General features: G+C 35.7%; 1 protein-coding gene across 11 annotated transcripts in view; it reads right to left on the bottom strand.

Annotated features, from left to right (window-relative positions):
* Nucleotides 1–25,845, bottom strand: part of CPEB3 (cytoplasmic polyadenylation element binding protein 3) — a 191,363-nt gene that overhangs the window by 84,158 nt on the left and 81,360 nt on the right. For 5 of the 11 annotated variants that reach the window (XM_073240696.1, XM_073240694.1, XM_073240701.1 and 2 more), the window contains 3 exons: nucleotides 18,916–18,939; nucleotides 6,537–6,704; nucleotides 4,716–4,805 (listed from right to left, as the gene is read on the bottom strand). In XM_073240696.1, the coding sequence (XP_073096797.1) occupies nucleotides 4,716–4,805; nucleotides 6,537–6,704; nucleotides 18,916–18,939 (282 nt within the window). The remainder of the gene's footprint in view (nucleotides 1–4,715; nucleotides 4,806–6,536; nucleotides 6,705–18,915; nucleotides 18,940–25,845) is intronic. The other 6 variants (XM_073240699.1, XM_073240704.1, XM_073240698.1 and 3 more) reach the window with 3 other exon arrangements.

The raw sequence follows: 25,845 nt of genomic DNA, 5'->3' as shown, positions 1-25,845 counted from the left end.
ATTCCTCTTTTTGCAGGTGATGATACTAAGGTACAGAAAGGTTAAACAGCATGCCTAAGGTTAAACAATTAATAGGTGGGAGAGCCCAGCAAGTCTAGTTCCAGAATCCATGCTCTTAACCATTGCTAACTGTTTCACATCTATATTTTCATGTCTCTCCTAGGAAACTGCAGCCTTTTCAAAAACAAGAACAAGAATGGTGTCTTCTCTAGATATCCCACAAGGCCAAATACAGACTCTTCCATAGACTGATGCACAAAAAATATTTGATGGACTGATATTTCCAATTCTGCATGATCATTCACACCAGAAACTAATAAGCTCTTTGTTTGCACTTATTCTCTCACCATCCCTTTCCAGTAAACATCTTTAAATTATCTGCACCCAAGCTATTATAAATATAATGATGTTGACTGGTATTCTGCATGAATGAAGATTTGGTTCATGCCCTAACATTTGGGAAGACCTCTCTTTCCAGGACTCACAATTTCAACTCTACTATTACAGAACTAAAAAGCATGTGAATGCAATCTTGAAACATTCCCTCAATATTTTGAGTAAATTGGATTTCTTCTCATTATCAAGAATTAAATGCAGAAAACACAAAGTACGACTGCTTCAATTTTATCAATAGCTACTAGAAAGTAATTTAAACTGATTCGTCTACATGACCCAACTCCATTCTCCATCCACCAAAGACAAACACTACACAAATGCCTTCATGTCTCCTCTCTCTAGGGGATTAGGCCGATCAAGGGAAGAAAAAAGATATTCTACTTCTTCAAAGCTCTTTCTTTTGCACCATTTTCTTCCCCTCACAACATTCCAACCACATTTCCTTCATTTTCTCAACGGTACCAAAGCCCTTTCACACTCAGTCTTCCCCATATGGTACTTCTCTGCTTTGAACTTGCTTCCCTACACTTTCTAGCTAACTCCTCAGTTTTCAGGTCTGCTTAGCTGCCATTTTCTCAGAGAAGCTCTCTCCATATCCCAGTATAAATTATGACGCCCTTTTTAGAGTTTCTCACTGCACCCTCTATTTTTACTTTATAGAACTATCACAGTTTGTAACAGTATTTACTTTTGTGACTATCTGACTAATTTCTTTTCTCCCTGATAGTTCTATAAGTTCATGAAGTTGGAGACTAAAGCACTAAGACACATTCTGACTTCCATGCTTTCTTATGCTTTCCATGTTCTCAGTGATGCTCTGGAGAACAACAAACAATTACCTGCTTGTAGCCCACAGAAAAATTGATCCAGAGTGATCCAGAGGACGCTGCATATCCTCAAACGGTCAATCAAATGCCTCAGTGGCCTTTGTGCTGGACAGAGCCCAGTTTCTATTACCTCCCACTCTGCTGGCCCCAAAACACTTAAGGGAACAACTGATATGTCTGGCTACTGTTTCTGTACATAGACTTTAAGCTCTTCTCACTCTACTGAAATGGTCATGGTTTTACATACCCTACGCCATATCTGTACAGGTATTCCTGCTGGATGAATGAATGACTGTTTATTTCACATACTTTGAGAAAAAGGCTGAAAGGCTCAATAGCGGTTCATGTTTTCCTCTCTACTTACATGTGAGCCTAAAATATACAACCAAACAAACTATACCTAATAGCCAATCTGAGGTGACTTGAGAAAAAGTACAATGAGCAAGAGGGACATTACCAAGAAGGCGCAGATCTGAATTAAAACCTGAGGAATTTAAGGAAAAGTAGAACAGCACAAGGGGGCATTATTAAGAAGTCACAGGATAGTTTGCGGTGAACTTAGATGTTCCCAAAATCCAAAGCAATGAGCACAAATTCTTGAAAAGAGCTGCTAAACTCTGTCCTGCTCAGACCAACCCAAATGGTGTCTCTCCACTTCTCAGTAACAGATTTACATAGGATAATGTAAACTTGACATATACACAGAAAAGGCAGACTAGAATAGTGATCCAGAAGCCATTAGTCATATGATAGGACTGAGAGAAGTGAAAATATTCAGCTTGAGAAAGAGAAGACTTAAAGAGAAACTGATAGTCTTTTAAGTAACAAGAGATAGATGACACAATGATAACTTTTCTGTTTTACTTTATAGGACACAATTGAGCAATAGGTAAAGATTGCATGGAAGCATTTGACTCAATAGAATAAAAAAAATTTAAGAATGAGCTAGGTCTACAAATACAGAATTCTTCTGAAATAAACTGCCACTTTTGTCACTGGATATCTCAGAAGCTAAATGAGCAGCTCTAGGTTATTTTAGAGGAGGAGTCAACAAACTTTCTGCAAAGAAATTTGAGGATCACATATAGTCTCCATTACATATTATTATTTTGTGTGTATTTTTACAATCCTTAAAAATATAAAAACCACCCTTAGCTTGCAGGTCATACAAAAACAGGTAGTTTGCTGACTCGTTCTAGAGAAGTGCTATTTAATACAAATATGAATCACAGAAGTAACACAAAAATTTCCAATACCTATACTTTTAAAAGGTATTAAGAGACAGGTAGTGATTCTATAGCATCTTACTATGCTGATGGACAGTGACTGTAATGGGGTATGTGGGGGGACTTGATAATGGGGGGAGTCTAGTAACCATAATGTTTCTCATGTAATTTATATTAATGATGTCAAAATAAAAAAAGAAAAGGTAAAAAGAAATATATGGAGTTAATTTTAATACATTTTATTTAACCCAATATAGCCCAAAAATTATCATTTCAGCATGTAAACAAATTATTAACAGTATCTTTTACCTTTTTTAAAAAAAATTTTAGTCTGTGAATATTTTACACTTACAGCATATCTTAATTAGGAATTGTCACATTTCAAGTGCTCATTAGCAACATGTGGCTAGTGGTTATCACATAGGACGGAGTAATTCCAGAGAAACTGGTGCATCCCACTGAGAAACAGAAGAGATGACCTTTCAATCACTAGTTATTTCTAATGACTCAAATCAATGAGAGAAAAGTGGCATAGTTGATAAATGACTATTGGGATGACTGGCATGCTGCCTAGAAAAATAAAGCTGGATCCTTTCTTGTACTTTATTCCAATATACAAATTCCAGAGAGAAATGAGAAGTCAATGTAAAAATATAAAATAAATTCAAATGGCCAGAAAAGAAGAAAAAATGGCCCCCCATAAGGATGTTATTTTAACCAGCAGATTGGCAAAGAATGAAAAAAGAGTGATTTCCCCAGACCCCCAGTAAAACTGAGTTTTGTAAATCAGGCACTGCCAGTAGGAACATAAATGTGTATGACCTTTCTTAAGGACAGCTTGGCAGTCTGTATAAACATGTACCTCACTTCAAGAAATTCACCCTAAGAGATCATTATAAAAGGACAAAAAGATGACGTCTCAAAGATATTAACTGAAGCATGATCCATGAGAAGAAACAACTGGAAGTAACTGAAATGTCCATCAATTGGACTGATTAAATAAAATAAGGTCATTAATGATAATGTAAATTTTTTAAGAGAAAGATGTTGATGTTGCTGAGGGGAAAATGCAGGTTATTAAACAACATGTATACTGTTATCTCATTTACGTAAAGTTTAAAATTCCAAATAAATGTATATATTCATAAAGAGATATCAAAGGATATTTAGTAAAATGTATGCAGTGATTATTTCTAACAGAGGTAGGTTTGGGATCATTTTCTTTGGCCATATGTATATATTTACCTTCATTTTTGTTTTTTAGGGTGATCATCTAACACTTTTGATCCCATCTTTTATAATTGTCTCAGCATGATGATTTTTCAACAAGCACTCTTAGGAACATTTTTTTATACTTGTGACTTTACAGAGTTTAATACATGCAGCATAGTGTCATGAACTCATTCATTCAATGAAATAATGCTACTCTGATTCCATTATCAGCACTCTTAAAACATGTTTTAAACATGTGTCTTTACAAGGTGTCATACATGTATTACAAAATGGTGAACACATTGCTTCACCAAAATAATTTGCATGATGATTTTTATCTTTTCTTATTAATATGAACCTCAATGTTTTAACTTTAAAGTTCTTGCAGAGAATTAAAATAATGTTCAAAGTAAACAAACAGCCCTTACTTTCATAGGTTATAGAATGGGGAGAAGTATAGGTAACAAAGAAAACTAATAAACCAGACATAAAAGGAAGCACTTGCCTTTCCCAGGTTATCATTTGTTTCCTGTACAAAGCACAGGAAGGACAAGTATTTTGACGGTCTTCCTGCATTGAGTAATGTTATACAATAATACATATCAAGAAACAAACAATTCTTTAGAGACTGAAGACATCCTTGAAACATATCTACAGAACATTAACATGAAAAGTAAACATCCTTTTTAACCCAGGGTTTTGGACTACAAATAAAATTTGACTCTAACCTTTTCCTCTCCCATCACTGACACTCTTCAAAACCCTAGATCTTTTCTCTCAAATAATGAAAAGTTAACACAAGGCTTATTCACCACAGATTCACAGGATCTCACTGTCAATAAAATGGATGCCATGAAGCAATCACGGTGCTCCTGGGGAAACAGTCCCCAAGTGCAAACAGTGAGACCTTAAACAATGACCAACATTAAAATGTTTTCATAACTGGGGGGAAAAAGTCAACAGCTATTTCAAGAGTTAAAAAGGCTGCCTTTTATTGAACTGTCCACACTAAGTCTCCAACAGGCAGGCAGTGGAGATATTTTAAGTCCATTACCTTTAGGAGGAAAATACGACTTGCTTTCAGCTTTGTGAGGCCAGTCTACGACAAGAGGTCCAAACCTACGAAAGCTGGCAGTGATCTCATCTACAAAATAAAGAAGGAATCTTAGCAAAGGGAACAAAAAATAGCAAACAGAGTAGCATAATACATTTCTTGTTATTTTTAAAATATTTTGAGACCTATTTCCAAAGTATTTTTACAGAAGTCAAACCTACTAAGTGAAATACCATTGTTTAGGGGTACATTTGGTTATTCACTTTCAGCCATGCAGAATGTTTGTACTTGTAATTCATTTCCCTTCACTGCCAATAAGCTTGACGTAAAGAATGTGGAAGACTAAAATAAAATTAAAAAAAGAATGTGGAAGAAAAATCTGACATTAACTAAGGTGACCTCTCTGTCAAGTAAAAAGAAGATTCTGAAAATAGGAACGTTTTCCGCTTTTAGAAAAAAGGCAAAGTACACAAAATACTTAACATATGCTTTCATTTCTGTGAAATAATCTCTAAAATCTCTAAGATTATTAATCTTAGATTATTATGGTTGTTATTAATCAAAGACTACTGCTCTCTAATCATTATTTTAGAAATAGATGTAATTCTTTTGGTAAGTAGGGACAACAAATAGGTAATTAATTCTGTTGATATGAAAAAGTTAAAAGCCAAGGGTCTCTTTCTCTAATACATACCTATTACTCGTTTTATGAAGAACATGTTTCAAAAGTTATAGCTCGAAAACTTTACTTTCTGACTTTTGACTCAAAGCAGATTATAACTTAGTTCCTATTCAGGTTTAAGTTGCCATTCTCTCAGCCATGGACAAAATTATGTCTTAAAGAAAGACCCAAATAATAGATGAGATTAACACTAGTACAAAAATAGTTTGGAGGAAAATGAGTCTATTACTGTGTACAACTTTAAAGCAGTAACTTTAAAACAGTCTAAAATAAAACTTTTCAGAGATGATTCTTCTCTTATGGTAAAAAAAAGCATAATAAATTAAGAAATGTAATAGCTAAAACAATGCTGACAAAACAATTCTATTTCAACAATATTTTTATAGCAGATCCAAAGCCTACTAGAACTAGAATTGTTTTTTTCCCTTAAATTAACTATATCACAATTTTATTTTATTCATCCGTTCAACAAATATTTATTGACAACCTACTATGTGTTGACTGTCTTTAGCCTTAAGTGAAAACTCATTTTTAGATTGGTAGTGTCTTGAAAATATTGTTAGGAACAATTCAAATTAGTCTTCATTCTCTTAAAGGCAAGGGAGACTTTTCATTAATAGGGATCTATACTAAAACATGAAATAGTATGGTGTGAAGGACATGAGCCAAAGAGCTCTGGAATCAGACTGGTTTTGAGTTCCAACTGCATCATTTGCTACATAATCCTGGACAAATTGTTTGTCTCTGATTCTCAGTTTCTTCATCTGTGAAATGGAGTTGGTAGGATATACCTCATAGAAGAGCTGTGGGGATTAAATGAAATAACGGAATGTGAAGCACTCAGCAGAATAATGGGCTTATCTTAAGAGTTTCATAAATATTAGCTCCCATTATTATTTTAAAATTTATCCCTAAAATACTAACTAGAAAATGGGAAGCTGTTGGGAGATAGCTATGTGTGAACATGTATGAATGGCAGACCTGAAAGTGCATAATCTGTTTCCCTATCTATCAAATATTCTTATCTCCTGCACATTAAACTGTGAATGTCCTAAAGCTGTCTTGGAAGGGAGAGGCAGAGTCAGATCATACAAAGAGCAAACCTGGCCTTTATAAAATGATTAAAGAATGCATGTTACCTTCATCAATGTCAGGAGGAAGGCCTCCAACAAACACCTTTCTAGAGTAGCGTTCTACTCGCTCCCCATTTTGACAGCGAGTGGGAGAACTTAAGCCAGATGACAAGGACTGATCGCCATGACTGTCGTCCAAGAAGGCATCTTCAAAGGGAAAGAGAGAAGACCGACCTGAAACAAATGTGGGAATTCCCACAGTTAAAATTATTTTCCTGAACAAAAAATGTTTTATAAGGAGTCAAATGCAGAGTGAAGCATATTAAAAAAAAAATACCCTGACCTGTGACTTTTTCAACAGAATAAGCGACTGCAGATTATGGGTCTACACAAGTTTATATCATCATTTTTATGTAAAGGTATGTACAGCACAGAAATGACTGGATTGATGCTAAGGAAGAAGCATCTAAACTGCAGCTGTTTGTGCTCCTAGAAAAAATACTACATTTCACTCATACAGTCCCTATCACTGTTCCTAAGAGTACTCAGCAGTTACTTTCCTTTCCCAGGCATTTCTTAAAAGTAAATAGAAAGGTAATCTTTATTCACAGATTTTTATTTTCTCCTTATGTTGACTTGGCTTTGACAGCTGAGAGACTATTAAACTGATGATAGAGGCTGGTAACTTCTCTGGCTAAAAATGATCAAGTTTTCCTTGCCATTCCATGCTATTCCAATTTGGAAATAAACATCTGCAATAATAAAGGGTGGGACAAGTAAATGAAAACATATAAATTAATGTGGGAGTCGAGGTGCAAATGTGGTAATGACATCTTTTCCCTGATAATGTAAACCATGTTTTATATAACTCAAACAATTATTTTCATTCTTAACTCTGTAGCCAAATAAAGTTTGTAGAGCAAAGACACCTACCCATTCCACATAACTATAAGAAAGATACCAGTAGTCAGAGTCTGTTAATAAATGTAACACAATAACAGCATCTGACATTACCAAATAAAATCTAAGTTTAAAAAACAAATATACTTCCTGTTTGAGTCAGTGAGTTCCTGGTAAAACTTTCCACTAGATTTCACTCTAAAATTAACTATCTTGAGAACTCTAACTTTGGAAAAAAATTCCCCTCTGAAATAAATTCACACATTCTTCAAGGAAAAAAGAATACAATACATTCTTCCCCATTTAGTCTACCCTGTCTATATTTCCCTGAAACCTATGTCCTGCATCACTACAGCCAACTCTCTAAAACAGAATATAAATAGCCCTAGGCAAATACTGAATATTTATTTATTTTACAAAAAAATAGTTACTAAAATATAACTCTGTTTATTTTATGAACAACCCAGGTGGCATAAGAAAGGCATGGTTTTGATGTTAGGGATTAATAAATAAATGGACCAAAGAACTTTTCAACCCTTCCCAGCTTAGCTACAAAGAAAAAAACAAAATTTGTCACCTCATGTCACCTAGCTTTTTCAGCCTGGCAGGAACAAACAATAGATAGTGAATTCTTATCCCTTGATTTCTGTTTTGATCATTGGGGATAAAAGAAATAGATCTGTAGCAACTATAGGCAAAATAAGCTTCCCAAAGACACCCAGAGATATTTTCCCACAGCTGTCAGATTTGCTTTTCATATAGTCCACACTCAGTGAATTACGTGCCTACTCTGTGTTAAGCACACATCCAAATCAGTATTTCCCACAAAATGTTCCTATCCCCACCTCTTACCTTCAACACTAGCAACATCAGATGCTCAGAAAACAAAAGCCAGAGGTGGGAAGGAGGTAGGGAGAGTAAGTAATATTGGAAAATACTTCACACCTTATGCCCTTCCCAGAGATTCACAATCCACATTAGACTATACAAGGCTGGGGAAAAGATTTGCAGTAATACCACTTAATCCAGCATTACCTGGATTTAAGATAAAGGAAACTTTAACATACATAACTCAGGAGAAAACATTTAAAAAATTATCTTCATTCTAGGCACACTAAACAAATAAGATAATTATTTGATAATTATATACTTGATAAAGAAATCAAGTATAGTGAGAGAGTCAGGCAAGTCTATAATTATAAAATAGGGAGGTAAATATAACAGAAGACTATACCAAGTGACATAAGAGCATGATTTACTGCCATATGGGAGATGGAGAGTGGGGGGAACCTTTAGAGTGATTTCACAGGAGGGTTAATCTGAGCAGAATCTTGTGGGAATGGGAGTTTCTAAGGAAAAGAATAAGAATCCACAAAGAAACAACTTTCAGAACAGCTCTTGATCTTTCCTCCAAACCTGCTCCTCTAGCATTCCCTGAAGTCTCAATAAAAATGACTATTATCCATACTCAATTCAATCCATAAATCTATGAGTCATCCTTGACATCTCCCTTCCTTTCATACTCCACATCTAATCCATCCCTCACTAAACCCGACCAATTCAAGCTACAAAATAATTCTTCAATCCATTCATTTCTATCTTCAGTCCTAATACCCTGCTCCAGATACATCATCTCTCCTCTGAACTGTTTAACAACTCTATACTATAGGCTCTTAGTCCAGTGATTTCTACCTGGTATTTTGCAATGCTTTCTCCATAAAACAGTCAAAGTTGGCATTTTCAAATATTAATCTAAACATATAACCATACTCCTCATCCCTATTCTTAAAATACCTCAATAACTTCCCATTGCTTTTTGGACTAAGTACAAAAACACCACTGCAAACTCTAAGGCCTCTGCTTACCTCTCCTGTCATGGTTGCTGCCTTTCCCTCTGGCTCACTAGCCTCTGAATTTCCTGATTATTCCTCATTGTCTCAGGCGCTAAGGACAAGGTGCTCCCTCTACCCAAAACAAACACCCCCTTCCCAAATCCCCAATTTTCTAGTTAATTCCTACTAATTTTTCAGGTGTCAACTGAAAAGTCATTTCCTCGGGTAGATTATCAGGTCTCCTTTTCTATCCACACACAGGACTTTTCCTAACACTGTTTCCAAACTATCATAAGGGTTTTTATTTGGTTCCTCATTCCCCAGCCCCATTAAATTTAAGTTCTATTAGGACAGGGACCAGTTTCTTCTTGTTCACCACTGTATCTTCATGGCCTAATAAGAGCACAAAAAAGGTATTCAGTAAACATTAAAAGTGAGGCAGGATCCAGGAGAAGAAAACAATATGTGCAAATCCATGCACAAAAGCATATGCTGGAACACAATACACAGGTGTGAGAATGGCAAGAGATGGCACATGTCCTAGAACACTGAGACCTTTTCTAGTGCTTCTATTTATTCAAGCATTACCTTCTGTGCTCTACACCACAAAAACCATAGGAAATTTCCCCATTCCCCAAATCTAATATTTCATTCTAATGCTAGCTTTTTTTTTTTTTTAACTACACTCACTCATTGGAGACTCTAATACTCCCATCTAATCCTTCTTCCCTTCTGTCAGAATGACTTCTCTATGATGCCTCTGACCATGTTAGTCCTTCTACCCCAAATCCTACCATCATTTCCACTAACAATTTGCACGGAGAGAGTGGGGGGTGGGGTGGGGGTGGGGGGGTGCAGTGAGAGTTTGAGGAAATCTGTGACTGTCCAGATGAGAGATGAGGAAGTCTTAACCTAGAGCAGTGAAGGAGAAGAGGCAGATGTTCAAGACCTTCTGGAACAAAGAGAACTTATTTTCTGCATGGCCAACATAACCACAGCTTCCCCCAGAGTATTTTGGCAAATAAAATAAAAGCAAGAGTTAATTATAAAAATTTGGACTGTTTTAAAAATTGGCTATGGGTACTTCAGAAACTTTCTAAGGTTTTAAAAGCAAACCTCTGGCTTATTGGTAGTATTTACAGTACCACAGACTTTAGTAATAAAGTTGCCCTTGGAAATGAAACTGCTAAGAATTCACACATGCATGATGTTTCTCTAACTGTGGGTAAGAACTAAGAATATAGGTCTCAAAGCCCAATACCCAGATCTAGTTAGTTTGAATCTACAGAGGTCAAACTTGAAAATCGGTATTTTTAATCCCTGGTAATTCCTATGCTCACATTTAAGAACCTCTGAAATGGAGATTATCTATGTACAGCAGGCAGGCACTGAATGAGATACTGTGTGAAACGCATGGAGTCTTGGGAAACATCCAAGTTCAATCAAGTTAAAGAAAATATACCCTCAGGAATGGAATGTAAAATTTATAATTCAGCCAACCTTACTGTAACATGACTGCTTAATGTGCTGGTAGAACAGAAAGCGAGTCTGCAGGAAGCATTTAAAAAAACAGAAGTGTAGGGTAAGAAGCTGTAGTGTTTACCCAGTGAAGACCAACAGGAGATAGGATTTTTAAAAATGAAATGCAGGTTTTATACAATGTTTCATTGGTTTCAGGTGTACAATGTAGTGATCCAACTATTATATATATTACTAAATGCTCACCACCATAAGCTGAATGCCCTCTGTCGACATACAAAGATACAATAATATTATTGACTATATTTAGGAGATAGAAGGATTTTATCATACTGGTGAGATTCCTCCTCTGTGGGACAGAATGGATCATTTGATATTTCCATAGCCTAAAAAGTGAAAACCATCTTCTATTTCCCTATGTTCTAATTGTAAGCTCCTGAAGGACTGTTCTATCAATTACTACCTTGCTGTTGTGAAGAAGTAACTCTTAAACTAGTATACAGATAATCAGCCACTAAAATTATATTCCTGTTACATCCATCTCCATGATAAGTTAAAACATTGACATTCTAATCTGTCCCGTGGTCCCTCTCGAGGTTTGTATTTGTGCATTCATTTGGTTGGCATAAATCCATCCCCAAGACAAACTGTCCCTGGGAAGACTGGTAAAATTTTAGTTCTTGGACATGTGTTACAAGAAACTGAAACTTTAAGAGGCTACACCCAAATCATGTTTCATGAGGGGCCTTGCTTCACTAACTAGCATCTCTCTGACATATTTTTTCTCTTTAATGAAAACATTCCCCAAGACTAGAATGTTTTAAGCCACATGACTTACCAAAAAATACATTCTTTTGTATCTAGCATACAAATCTGCTTTAGAATCTCATGATACTTCTATATAAGATATTCATATTCAGTATTTCAATAGAAACAGGAGAAATGCTTCTCAATCACTGCAGTTTGGCCATTTGACTTTCTCTTCCACCAATGGTTTGGTTTTCTGATACCAGTTTTCAATTAACCAGAACATAGTTTTTGGTCCAGTAATTGGACAAACAATCTCTGAATGTAGAGATCACTTAACACTATAGGAGATTTGTAAGAAGAATGCCAAATATGAAATCTTCAGAGCACCAATTAAACAGAGAAGACTTGTCCAAGACAACTCTTCCTGAGGAGGCTCCCTTTCTTGCAGTTTATGATGAGAAAACCCACTGGCCATGCTGGGCTGCCAAAAATGCTCAGACCTCACCTCTGAGCCCCCACCAAAGCTTCTGCCATCAATTCAGCAGCTCCAGGGCACTTCTGGCCCAGTACTTCCATTCCAAGCCTAAACCCGTTTCATCTTAGTTTTGCAAGTAGTGCAGAAACTAGTCATTTTGAGGGTTTTAAAAAATGGATTATGAGGCATGACTCCTTTAAGAAAAAAAATTGCCTGGAACTCAAGATAGGTTCTAGCCTGGGCTGTACTCTGTGACCTTAGATAAGACATTTTACTTATCTGAGTCTCATTTACATAATGAGAGATTTGAACTAGATGGATGGTTTTCAAATCTCTGGAGGCAGAATTCCCATTACAAAAAAATCTTACATAAAACCCTAATATGAAAATAGATAAAAATAACATCTTGATATTTATTATTATGCACGTATCTCTTAGGCATCACAAATTTAATGTGTTTATAAATGAACTCTTGACATCTGTCTTAAACTCATCTATTCTCTCCCAGTCCCATTTTAATACACGGCACCAAAATTCACCCAATTGCTCAAGCTAGACCCTGAACTTCATTTTTCAGTCTGCCTTCTTATTTACTTTCTACATTTAATTCTTCAATCTACTGACATTAAGGAGAGTTGATTCCATCTTCCAGAATATATCTCCATTTATTTACTCCTTTCCAACTCCACTGCCATCACCCTATCTTAAAACACCATTATTTCTTGTCTAGACTACTGCCATCATTCCAAACTAGACAACCTACTTCTCTCTGTTACTCCAAGCAGTGGCCAGAGGGCACTTTTAGGAGCATAAATCTGATCACTTGATCCTGCTTTAAAACATTCAGATTTCCTCTTGTACTTGGACCAAGTTCAAAATCCTTACCGGGAGCTAAAGCCCAGCAAGATCAGATTTCCTTCCTTCCTCCAATCTCATCTTAATACACCCTCCCTTCTCTCCCACCAAGCTCAGCCATTCTGGGCTCGATTTACTTCCTCAAACACACAAAGCCCTTTCTTGCTTCAAGCCCTGACCCCACACTTGAAATAACAGCTTTATTGAAATATAATTCATGTATCATATAATTGATCCATTTAACCCAACAGCAGTCACTCCCCACTACCCTCAAACACTCCAAGCCCTAGGCAATCACTAACCTACTTTGTCTGGACAGATTCACCTATTCTAGATTTTTCATTTAAAAAAAAACATACAATATGTGATCTTTTATAATTGCCTTCTTTCATTTAGCATAATGTTTTCAAGTTTTATCAATGTTGTAGCACTTGTATCAGTACTTTGCCTTAAGCCTCCTAAAATAGCTATCTTAGGATGTCTGGAATTCCCTTTAAAAAAGTCTAAGAGAAAAAAGGGAGGGAATGTAAGAAACAAGATTGGCAAAAATGTTGATAATCACTATTTTTGTGTATATTTGAAATTTTCCATAATAAAAATTTTACTTAGAGTTAACTAGCTGTATTTCCACCCTTTGGGTTTCAGTTTAAACAACATCCTACCTTAGAGGTAACCTCCCATTTTTCCTGCCTAGTACTTATCACAACTTTTGACTACAAAAATGTTTGTTTCATTTATTCATTCTCTCTCTTCTCCTACTAAAATGAATACTCAGTAGGGAGACAAAGCACATCTAGAGTCTAATACACATCTGACCACAGGAAGCACATAAACACCTAATAAATTAAATTAGGGTGGACAGCCCAGAGCCTCTACTTCATTACTTCCTTAGACCTCTCCCAGACCAACCACTAACAAAGGTGAAAAACCAGTGGACTTACTCCCCATATCATCTTATGTGCTCAAATTTCTCTATTACTATATGCAGCAACATTTCAGATATGAACCATGAACACTCAGAAATTTCTTCAGCTGTCCATGTTTTACTCTGGGACCATCCACTCCCTTAGACAAGAAAGCTCACATAACCAGGTTTCAATTAGTGGGACAGCATGTTTATCTCATGTTCTCACTGATAGAGCTGATCTTTCCTCTCTTGGGCAGGCATTTGGTAGAAAGATTCAACTCTAACTTGGTACACAAATTAATTTTATCGGATTTTTAGAACCTTTATTATCAACTAAGTCATTCATCCATTAATGTCAATAAATTTTTATGGATTAAATATATATAGAAGTCCATTTTACAACAGTCCCTTCAATCCAAATGGTAATTTCAATCACTCTTTGCATTTCATTTTGCAGTATTTAAAAAGATCTTGTGTATTTTCTTTGCTGCTTTTTAAGAAATTCTGTTAAACATGAAGAGCACTAGCACAGCCAATATGTTTATTTATGAACAGGTCTCAAGAGAGCATAAAAAACTCACGTGAAATGAAAGACACATGTATTTTAATCAGGTGTGTGTTGAATGTGTTGGCAAAGATTTGGCATGACACTGCCCATTAGAATAGTTTCTAACAGAAGCTGCAACCATATAGGAAAATATACATCAAAGCCTGTGAAAGTCAGAATACCCCAGAAAGAAAATGTTAAGATTATCTGATGTCATTTTGATTCCACAAGGGAAATCAACATTTGTCTACCAGAACACATCTCTAAACTAAAAGTAAGTATCAATGGGAAATATAATTGGATAGTTACTTTATATACAATCATATTGATTTTCAAATCCTATTCTTTCACATCTAATTTTTCTTCCCTCTTACTACTGTCCCTACTACATTACGGGAAGCACTTGGTTGGCCACAGAGTCAACCCTCCAATACTTGTTTCCCCATCTAAGCCTTCAACTAATGCCTAAATTCTGTCCTGTTCTCATTACTTGTACCACGAAACTCTCTTTCTAAAGCCTGACATATCTAGGTCTAGGAGTCCTATCCTGTTTCAAAGACCATTCATCAGGACAGGACAGACCATTTCATTGCCAACTTCTCCTCTCCAGCTGGCCCCCACTGCATAAATTCAGTGACAGAGGCTCCCAGCACCACCTGGTTATGCCAATCTCACCTCACAGCTTTCTTTTACATTGAATCACGTACTTTGAGTGCCTTGCTTCCCATGCCTCTTCCATCATCCAAATAGTTCCTGAAATTCTACCTATTCCAGGAAGCTTTTCCAGATTTATTAGGAAAGGTGAAAGATTCCACTGGCCTAATTCTTGCTGACAGATCTCAAAACTGTTATAGATAATTTCCCTTTGCTTCCTATCCCTAAAATATTTACCAATATGTACATGTAATGCATGGAATGTGAATTATAGCTAAATCTTAACAATAAGTAGCAACATACATCAGCACATGGACTTTTTGTGCTTTTTTTGGCAAAGTCTAAATTTTGTTTGGAGGAAAGAAATGAAGCATTAATAGAATCTCTAATCACACAAATAAATGAGTACGAGGAAATGTGCCAGTTCATTAAATTTATACTATACAGCAACCCAGGTGAGTATATTTCATAAATAAGAATGGATATGAGGTACACTTGCCCCATTCCGCATGGCTATCTCACTACATTTAAGAAAAATGACTTTTCTTCTTTTTCAGCTTTGGAAATAGGAGACTAAATAAAATCATAGAACCAAAATTCTCTCTCTCTCTCTCTCTCTCACACACACACACACACTTCTGTCATTATCACACTATTGAACTACAGGCTTATGAAGAGCAAGGACTAAGTCATTTTAGGCAATATTTAGCCTACCACGTGATGCAAAGATGATCATAGTTTCTGAAAGCAAGTAAGTGAAACCTATAAAAGATATAGGGGAAATAATATGGAAAGAGGAAGAGTAATTATTTTTTCAGGAGTTTAGAAACTACAGTTGATCTATGTTACTGATGTCTGTATTTAATATACCATGATTTGTAAAAATATTTTTAAAAATTTGAGCCAAACTCTGGTCTGCATAGATGTGGGGTATTACTTCAACACAATCCTCATCAATAAGCATTTAATAGGTGCTAATGAGGAAGTATAGGTCACAGTACTAGACACAAGAGACAACTATCCTTGGGCATAGGGGTAAAAAAAAAGGGACAAGTGTCCTCAAAGAACTTAACACCAGTTGAAAAATGAGGACACACAGAAAAGATGGGAAGAATATAAGGCAGTAGAAGCCAAGAAAAACACTGCCTGCAAGGCTACTGGGCAAGGGCTTCCTGGAAGGGGGGAGGCTTGGTCTTGAATGTATGAACTAAGGATAGGCAGTAGATAAGTAAATGAGAGGAAGGGAAAACAGTACCTTCTGTGGCCAGATAATGGGAAATCATAGGGACTGGTTAAGGGAGGATGCAGTGGGAAAATGGAGATGATGAGGCTGGTGAAAATGGTGAAGCCAGATGATGGACATCCTGAATGGAGAAGCGGTACTTCATAAAGATTAAACAGCAGAAAGGGAGGGATGCAGCCTGAGAACTAGAGGGAAATATTGACAAGATCTGGTGATTGATCAGTATATAAGAAGAGAGGCTAGTCCCTGATGTCTAGCCTTCAAATGGAGTCTATTTCTGCATAAAATGGTCCACTCCCTATACCTTCCTAAGAGTGATCAATTTTCTAGGAGCAACATAAAAAAAAAAGTACAAAATGAATAAAGTTAAAAAATGTTAACTGGCACTTATTTCCATGGTTAAAATATATTCAACTATACAAATGTTTTTCTTCACCATAATGTGAAAACAAAACTGACTGTATGACCCCACATGAAAGAAGGTTTCAGCGGTAATTCAAATACATATTAGGTTCTGCCAATATTCATCCATTCAACACATGCTTTATTGTGGAATAAATAATAAAATGCTTCGATTTTAATATTATTGTCTTCTCTTCAGGACTCCACTATAAAGTCAGATGATGAATGGTAAATTACCCAATAAGTAGTCAAAAGACAAAGGTTCCAATGAACTCATGGGACTACATCAAACTAAAAAGGTTTGGTATGCCAAAGGACATTATCAACAAAACAAAAAGGCATCCTACAGTATGGGAGAATATATTTGTAAATGACATATCTGACAAGGGGTTAACATCCAAAATATATAAAGAACTTATACACCTCAGCATCCAAAAAGCAAATAACCCAATTAACAAATGGGGAGAGGATATGAAGAGACAGTTCTCCAAAGAAGAAATTCAGATGGCCAACAGACACATGAAAAGATGCTCCACATTGCTAATCATCAGGGAAATGCAAATTAAAACCACAATGAGATATCACCTCACACCAGTAAGGATCGCCACCATCCAAAAGACAAACAACAACAAATGTTGGCAAGGATGCAGAGAAAGGGGAACCCTCCTACACTGCTGGTGGAAATGTAAGCTAGTTCAACCATTGTGGAAAGCAATATGGAGGTTCCTCAAAAAACTCAAAACAGAAATACCATTTGACCCTGGAATCCCACTCCTTGGAATATACCCAAAGAATAAAACTTCACAAATTCAAAAAGACATATGCACCCCTATGTTTATCGCCGCACTTTTTACAATAGCCAAGATATGGAAGCAACCTAAGTGTCCATCACTAGATGAATGGATAAAGAAGATGTGGTTACATATATACAATGGAATACTATTCAGCCATAAGAAAGAAACAAATCCTACCATTTGCAACAACATGGATGGAGCTGGAGGACATTATGCTCAGTGAAAAAAGCCAGGCAGAGAAAGACAAATGCCAAATGATTCCCCTCATTTGTGGAGTATAACAAAGAAGCAAAACTGAAGGAACAAAATGGCAGCAGACTCAGAGACTCCAAGAATGAACTAGTGGTTACCAAAGGGGAGGGCGGGTGGGAAGGGAGGGAGAAGCAGACTGAGGGGTATTATGTTTAGTACACATGGTGTGGGGGATCACCGGGAGAACAGTGTATCACAGAGAAGGGACATAATGGATCTCTGGCAACTTGCTGCACTGATGGACAGTGACTGCATTTGGGTATGGGTGGGGAGTTGATAATATGGGTAAATGTAGTAAGCACATTGTTTTTTCATGTGAAACCTTCATAAGAGTATATATCAATCATACCTTAAAAAAAAAAAAAAAAAAGACAAAGGTTCCAGACTTGGCTCTGACTTCAACTTGAAATCACATGGCCAGTAAATTATCTCTCCCAGCTTCTGCAAATGAGCACCAAGGCAAAACTTACATTTGTGGAATGCTTTGAGTTTGCATGGATAGGTTGTCCTCTCCCATTTATTTGTACTATAACTCCACTAACACTCTTTAAGTTGGACAAGATTGGGGTTATTACTTCACAGTTTACAGATGAGGATAATAGACATAAATGATAAAGCAGTGATTACAACTAGGTTTTTTACCCTAAATCTATCCACAACATTAGGCTTATTCTACCTACTTTGTAAAACTATTTAAACAAATTACAGATATGGAAATGTAGAAAGGTTACAGCATTACACAAATGAAAGCAATATTATTTTGTTTGGGTGTAACCAGGAGAGAATGCAAGTTTTATGGAGCCTACAACCTGTACAAGTCAGGGATCCCTCTCTTTAAGAAAGAACACAAAAATAAGGTGAAGATCTTGGAGGGGACCTATGAAAATCAGGGTCTCTCACTTCATTTAGCTTCAAGGTCAATTAAGATTTCAAGGTTTCTGAGTGTAACACAAAAAAAATTCACCAGTCAGCTTTCTAAGATCAAGAATTGCCTTCTTAAAACCTAACTTCTGCCTTCTAAGTAGTATGAAAAGAACACAAGGGACACAGGACAAAAAAAAAAATATCTATGTTTGGCCTTTATTCCCTTAAGATCATTCACAACAATCCATATAACAAAAACTTCCAGGTAGAATGGTCTTTGTTACATTTTTTTAGAATTAAAAGAATAAATTACCAGCTAACAACAAAAAATAATTATAATAAAGTAATAAAAGAATTGTTTCACTAAAATAATTAAGCTAAAAATATCGTACCATACAATTATTATTATTTTACACACACACGGGTATAAACACACACACATTCATATTTACTCACAATTTGGCAAGCAAAAGATCTCATTAAAAAATTACCTCGTCTCCGCCCATAGCTCCTGGCTGCATGTAAACACAGAAGAAAACCATGGGTATCTGTATCAAAATGGTGAATTTAGAAATAAAAAAAATATTCACATAAACCTTTTCTAAGTATTCTCAGAATTAAATAATCTGGAGATACTGTTCAACTTGACTGCAGACATATTAAATGAGAAAAACCTTTATGAAGCACAAGTAAAATCACAGTCTTAAACAGAAATTCACTTGAATATGGCAGCAACTGGAAAAGACACAATCGGTGCTTAAGGTCCACATGTCTTTATAAGAATTTATATGATGGCCTATATAAAGTAGAGTTCTTTTAAAATTTTTTCTGATTTACAAATCCTCATTTATACTATATATTACCATAAGATATCACTTTAAAGAAAAAAGCATTCATTCTAAATAACTAAAGACTGTAGCATTTAGTGGTCATTCTGAATTTCTTCATACACCCCCCCCCACACACACACACACAAATTTCACACAGTCCCCTGAAAACTGTATAGAAATTTTATACACAATTAACTCCTGCTCTACAGAATGTTTCTGTAAAATTTCCAGTTAAGTTTCTCTTACTCTTCCCATTTACTTTCCATACAGTATCACAGATGGGGTAAAACAGTATCTTTTTCATCTAGAAAGTGAACTGAAAAGTAGAAAGGGATTAACATCTTGGATATATCTCAGGCCATGCTGAAGAACAGTGCTTTGAAGATTTTCTTCCCTTCAAAATTCAAGGGCCATTGGATGCACTGTTGTAAAGTTTAGAACAGCTAGACTGCAGCATCATACATACATTGCTAGGAGATCCTGCCATCTAAAATATTTTCAAAGTGTAAAGTTTTTCAAATTTGAAACCATGAATTCTACAAAACAAGTGAGAACTCTACTTAATTCATTTTTTTAAGTATGAAATGTCATATTAGCTTAAAACCAAAAAATTAGGGCAATTTGGGGTTATATTTGCAATCTAAGGTAATACTAAAGAAAACGATTTCTGTCCTATGAAAAGAATTAATAATTTTAATTGGAAAGTTGAAATACTAATTGGCCAATCTCATCTTCTACTAGTTTCCACTTTTCTTCAGACGTCATAGTCATGCTCACCTATATACCTTTGGCCTCTTTATCATTACACAAATATTAAAAATGATTCAGATCAAGCCATACTTTCTCCTTAAACTCCTTCCATCACTGTAACTCAATGAAAAAAACTCTTCTGAACTTACAGAGCAATTACTGTTTATATCACTTACAAAAGAAATATATTCCAAAAAAAATTAAGTTAGTATCAAATTTTTATTATTTGGAATCTGGAATTCATCTCCCCCTGGAATGTTTTTAATAAAAGGTAGTTTCCTAGGTTGGCCTCTCCAAAAAGCCTACTTCATTTATAATAAAATGGGTCAATTAATATTAACAGACAACACTGAAAAAGGGATTAAGAATATTTGACATCCTACCACTTATTTCTTTGTTCTCCCCCCCACAATCATGTCATGCTGACCAACATCCCCACCACAAAAGCTCTATTTCAAGAGGAAATAAAACATTCTGTATTTCAAAATTACTCATTTCTCACCCGAACAACAAATTTCCATTCCTTCATTATATGTGATTTCTACGCAGATAATGAAAAAGAATCTGACTACAATACTAAGGTACAAATGACTCATCGGAGTGTAAGATCTTTGAAGGATAAATAAGAATGCTGTTCACTCAAGTCTTCAAATGCTCAATTTCAGGTAATACAGAACATGAAATAAATAGATTAACACAGGCTTGGGGGGGGGTGGGAGGAGCATCCTGAATGGGAGTGGGGGGCGGTGCAAAGACATACTTGGGAGTTTTAATCAAAGCTTCCTAAAACAGTTCATGATTTTGTAGATTCTTCTCTTTTTCCATTGCTAAAGAGAGACAATAATGGTTCATGTCCGGTTGGGGATTGTGACATCAAGGTGCTAAGTGGCATATAGAAAAGGCAGTCAGTTTAAAGTAGTGATCTGAGATGCTTGAATTTGTTTTCATCATTCATTGTGAATTTAATTATGTGCTAACTTGGTCCTAATTTCAGTATTTTATCTGTGATTCTCATTCATTTATTATATATTTACTCATTTTATGTAATTATATTTACTTATTATATATAAACAAATATGCTATATTATAGTAGCTAAAACCTTATGTGTACTTCCTATGTGCCAGGAACAGTTCAAAATGCTTTACACATACTGGTATCATCTAATACACCCCATCATTTTATGACATAAGTGTTCTTACTAGTTTCTTCTTACATGTGAGGAAAAAAGAACACAGAATTATGTATCTTGCCTAAAATCACAAAGCTAGGTAGTGGTGGACTTGAAATATGAAACTAAGCACTCTGGCTCCAGAGTCCACTTTTCAATCATCTCACTCTACTGTTAAATTCCTAGAGGGAAAGGTCAATATCTTGCACTTCTTTTAACATCCTCTAACACATCTGGCAGAATGTTCTGTATGAAGTTGGTATTCAACAAACATGGCTTGTTACCTGAATGCACAATCAAGGGAGGGAGTAATATATGCTTTGACAGCCTTTAGAATGTACACCACCTCTGTTGGTGACTAAAAATTTGCTCGTATGAGGGCCACTTGCAAATAGACTAATTAGAGTCAAACTCTTCCCTAAAGGAGAAGTAATGAAACGAACACCAAAGGAGAGAAATCTGGGAACACAAAAGTAGTGCTTTCTCCTGAGAACAAATATGGCTTTTAAACAAGAAAGAATACTGAATATGTACACTTACATGAGCTAGCACAAAATAATACCACACAAGAAAAGGGGGGGCGGTAATGCAACTAATTCCATCTATATAATATATTCTATGCTAGTATAGATTTATACCAGACATAACAAGATGTGATGTACTTACAAAGTCCTATCTACTTCCTCCAAGAACTTTAATTCATGATTATCAATTACCATCAGATAAAATTATTTTTCTGTTTCATATGTATTAAACAATATTAGACCTCATAAAAAATTACATTTAATTTTTGGAAGTCAAGGTATTGTTTACTCTTGGCTAGGGCTACTAACCAGAGGGAGCCTGATGGGGGTCCTGGGGTTTGGTCATGTTCTAGGTACTGGTTATATGGGTGTGTTCAATTTGTGATAATATACCAACCTATATATTTATGATCTGTGCATTTTAGGTATGCATATTATACTTCAATAAAAAATAAAACATTACAAGTATTTTAGAATAGTTCACTGTGATAAAAGGTTATAAGATTAATGTAGAAAATCCAAAATGCTAACATTTTTGTAGTCTTTAAGTCATTAACCTGTATAATCCAAAACTAAAAAAAGTTAAAGATTAATTTTCAATCCACCAGAATATAAAAAGGTATGTGTATTTGCAGTGGAATATGCTAGCATTATTCTAAAAATAAGTTTATATGATCAATGGCTAGTACATTGTGAATGGCACCCTCATGTTAAAGGTATGTTACTTTGTTAGGTATATGAGGCAATAATGCAAAGTAGACCATGTGTTACTTCTTACGACTTGGTCCATACTCAGTATTATAACTGAACTCATACATGTGATTTCCCAAGAGCATGTTATGATGTGATTTTAAAGTCTCAACTAATTCTTAACTACATGGATTCATTCAAATTTGCTGAAGTTTCTCTAAGCAAAGTAGCATCGTAATACAGATTCCACAATAGAGGCTCAAACACCAGAGGGAGAGCAGGAGTGAGAGAAAGAGAGAAAGAGGGGAAGATGGATAGATATTGAGCTCTTCATTCCCTGGGATGCTATACTAATGAAAACAAATGAACAAGAGACAAAGCCTTAGTACAAAATTTTACTGTCTTGGAAATATCTGTCAAGACTGTTAAAAGTCAATGGCAGAAACAAAATAATTTTTCTTGCAATAAAATCAGTTTCTTAAAAACACCTTGCAAATTTATTTTTAACACTAGTTCAGTATGAAAAATTAAATTCTACTTGAACATCTAATGGTCTCTTTCACCTTCCATCTAATTATTAGACATAAAAAATTTCCACCTAAGATGGGGTAAGATCTTAAAGTTAGTACAAAATGTCCCTTTTCTTAGTTAATTATAAATTCCCAAAGAGTAGGGCTTGCAAGAGCTCCTCTTCTATATTCATCCTCATAATGGCAGGTAAGATAGTTTTAGCCTCGTGATTCTCAAATCTGTCAAATTATAACAGAAAAGATCTATTTCTCCAAAACAACATGAACATAGCAGGTAAAAATGATGCTTGCTGGGATGAGATATACTTTCATCTACTAGATTCACATAAAGTATTTGCACATTTTAAAATCCCTTCTTCCAACCCTTCTTTCTGACTCTCACTACCCTTTTTTCTCAGAAAAATCTTCATTTCATTTGCAAGCCTAAAAAGTAACAATAACTGATAAGTGTAATAAAAGTGTTACTGACATAATTTATAAGGAAGAAGAAATGGCATAAAGTAAAATAAATAACCTACTATCTACCATGCTCAAGGCACTACATGCTAAATGTTTAACATGTCTTTTCTATTCCCAAAGCAACTATCATAATATACATTTAAGATGGGCAAACCAGTCCAGAGAGGATTACTGACCCCAAGTTATTCAGCTACTGAACAGCAGAGCTAGGACTGAATCCTGTTCTACATGGCTCTAAAGCATTTATTATTTTTTTCTATTAAGTTTAGGTATTATTTACATTCAATAAAACTCACCCACTGTAAGTGTGATCAATTCTGGTAATCATATATAGTTGTGCAACTGCTACCATCATAATCAAGATACCGAACAGTTAATTTCCCTAAAAATTGTCCTTGTGCCTTTTTGCTGTTTATCCCATCCCGCAACCCATGGCCCCTGACAACCATTAATATGCTTTCTATAGTTTTGTTTGCCCTTTCTACAACTTCATATTAATGGAATCAATGTGTTTGACTTCATTTACTTAGCATAGTGTTTTTGAGATTTATCCATGTTGTTGCACATGTTGATATTTTCTTTTCTTTTTTACAAAGCAGCATTCCACAGTATGGAAACACCACAATTTATCTATCCACCAGTTGTTATGGACTGAAATATGTCCCCCCTAAGATTCATGGGTGAAGCCCTAACCTATAGCATGACTGTGAAGACAGGTTTTTAAAAGGGGTAATTAGGTTAAATGAAGTCATAAGGATAGGGCCCTACTCCAATAGGGCTGGCGTCTTTATACAAAGAGGAGATACTAGGAATGCCCACACACACAGAGAAGGACAAGTGAGGTCAAAGCATGAAGGTGGCCATCTGCCAGCCAAAGAGGGAGGCCTCAGGGGAAATCAGCCCTGTCCCTTCCTCAATCTTGGACTTCCAGTCTCCAAAGCTGTGAAATAAATTTGTTGTTTAAGTCACCCAGTCTATGATGTTTTATTGAGGCAGCCCTTGTAAAGTAATACACCACTTAATGGACATTTGAAAAGCCCTTTTTTTTTTTTTATATCGTTAGAGTACAATCAATTGAACATTATGGTTACTAGACTCCTCCTATTATCAAGTCCCCCCCACATAACCCATTACAGTCACTGTCCATCAGTGTAGTAAGATGCTATAGAATCATTACTTGTCTTCTCTGTGTTATACTGCTTTTCCCGTGTCCCACCACCGCTACATTTGTGTGCTAATCATAATGCCCCGTTTTGCCCCTTATCCCTCCCTTCCCACCCATCCCCCCCAGGTCCTTTCCCTTTGGTAACTGTTAGTCCATTCTTGAGTTCTGTGAGTCTGCTGCTGTTTTGTTCTTTCAGTTTTTGCTTTGTTCTCATACTCCACAGATGAGTGAAATCATTTGATTCTTGTCTTTCTCCACCTAGCTTATTTCACTAAGCATAATACCCTCTAGCTCCATCTATGTTGTTGCAAATGGTAGGATTTGTTTTCTTCTTATGGCTGAATAATATTCCATTGTGTATGTGTACCACATCTTCTTTATCCATTCATCTACTGATGAACACATAGGTTGCTTCCATTTCTTGGCTATTGTAAATAGTGCTGCAATAAACACAGGGGTGCATATGTCTTTTTGAAACTGGGCTGCTGCATTCTTAGGGTAAATTCCTAGGAGTGGAATCCCTGGGTCAAATGGTATTTCTATTTTTAGTTTTTTGAGGAACCTCCATACTGCTTTCCACAATGGTTGAACTGGTTTACATTCCCACCAGCAGTGTAGGAGGGTTCCCCTTTCTCCACATCCTTGCCAACATTTGTTGTTGTTTGTCTTTTGGATGCTGCCCATGGTGTGAGGTGATATCTCATTGTGGTTTTAATTTGCATTTCTCTGATGATTAGCAATGTGGAGCATCTTTTCACATGTCTGTTGGCCATCTGAATTTCTTCTTTGGAGAACTGTCTGTTTAGCTCCTCTGCCCATTTTTTAATTGGCTTATTTGCTTTTTTGTTTGTTGAGGTGTGTGAGCTCTTTATACAATTTGGATTTCAACCCCTTATCAGATATGTCATTTATGAATATATTCTACCATACTGTAGGATGTCTTTTTGTTCTACTGATGATATCCTTTGCTGTACAGAAGGAAAAGCCCTTACTCTTAATCACCAAAATTGAACCTGTAAAGTCCTTGAAAGTACCCAGAAATCCCCCTGGGAATTTCCATAAAACTTCATTATCTTCTTAAGTGTTTTCTTTCACTAGCATAATCCAAGATTAATAAAAAGGATCTTATTACCCAAATTTTGTTTTACTTCATTATTACTACCACAGCACTATTTTCTATTATTATAGGTAGAGCTGTTACTTTATGAATTAAAATCAGTATTTTTAATACATATTTTTGTACATTGGTAGGAAGATCTAATTGTCATTAATAACATACAAAACTATATCCTGCATTCTAACAA

The sequence above is a fragment of the Manis javanica genome, chromosome 7, assembly GCF_040802235.1.
Source record: "Manis javanica isolate MJ-LG chromosome 7, MJ_LKY, whole genome shotgun sequence".
NCBI classification, from domain to species: domain Eukaryota; kingdom Metazoa; phylum Chordata; class Mammalia; order Pholidota; family Manidae; genus Manis; species Manis javanica.
Note: the sequence above shows the minus strand (reverse complement) of the source record. Positions and strands in the feature narration are given on the sequence as shown.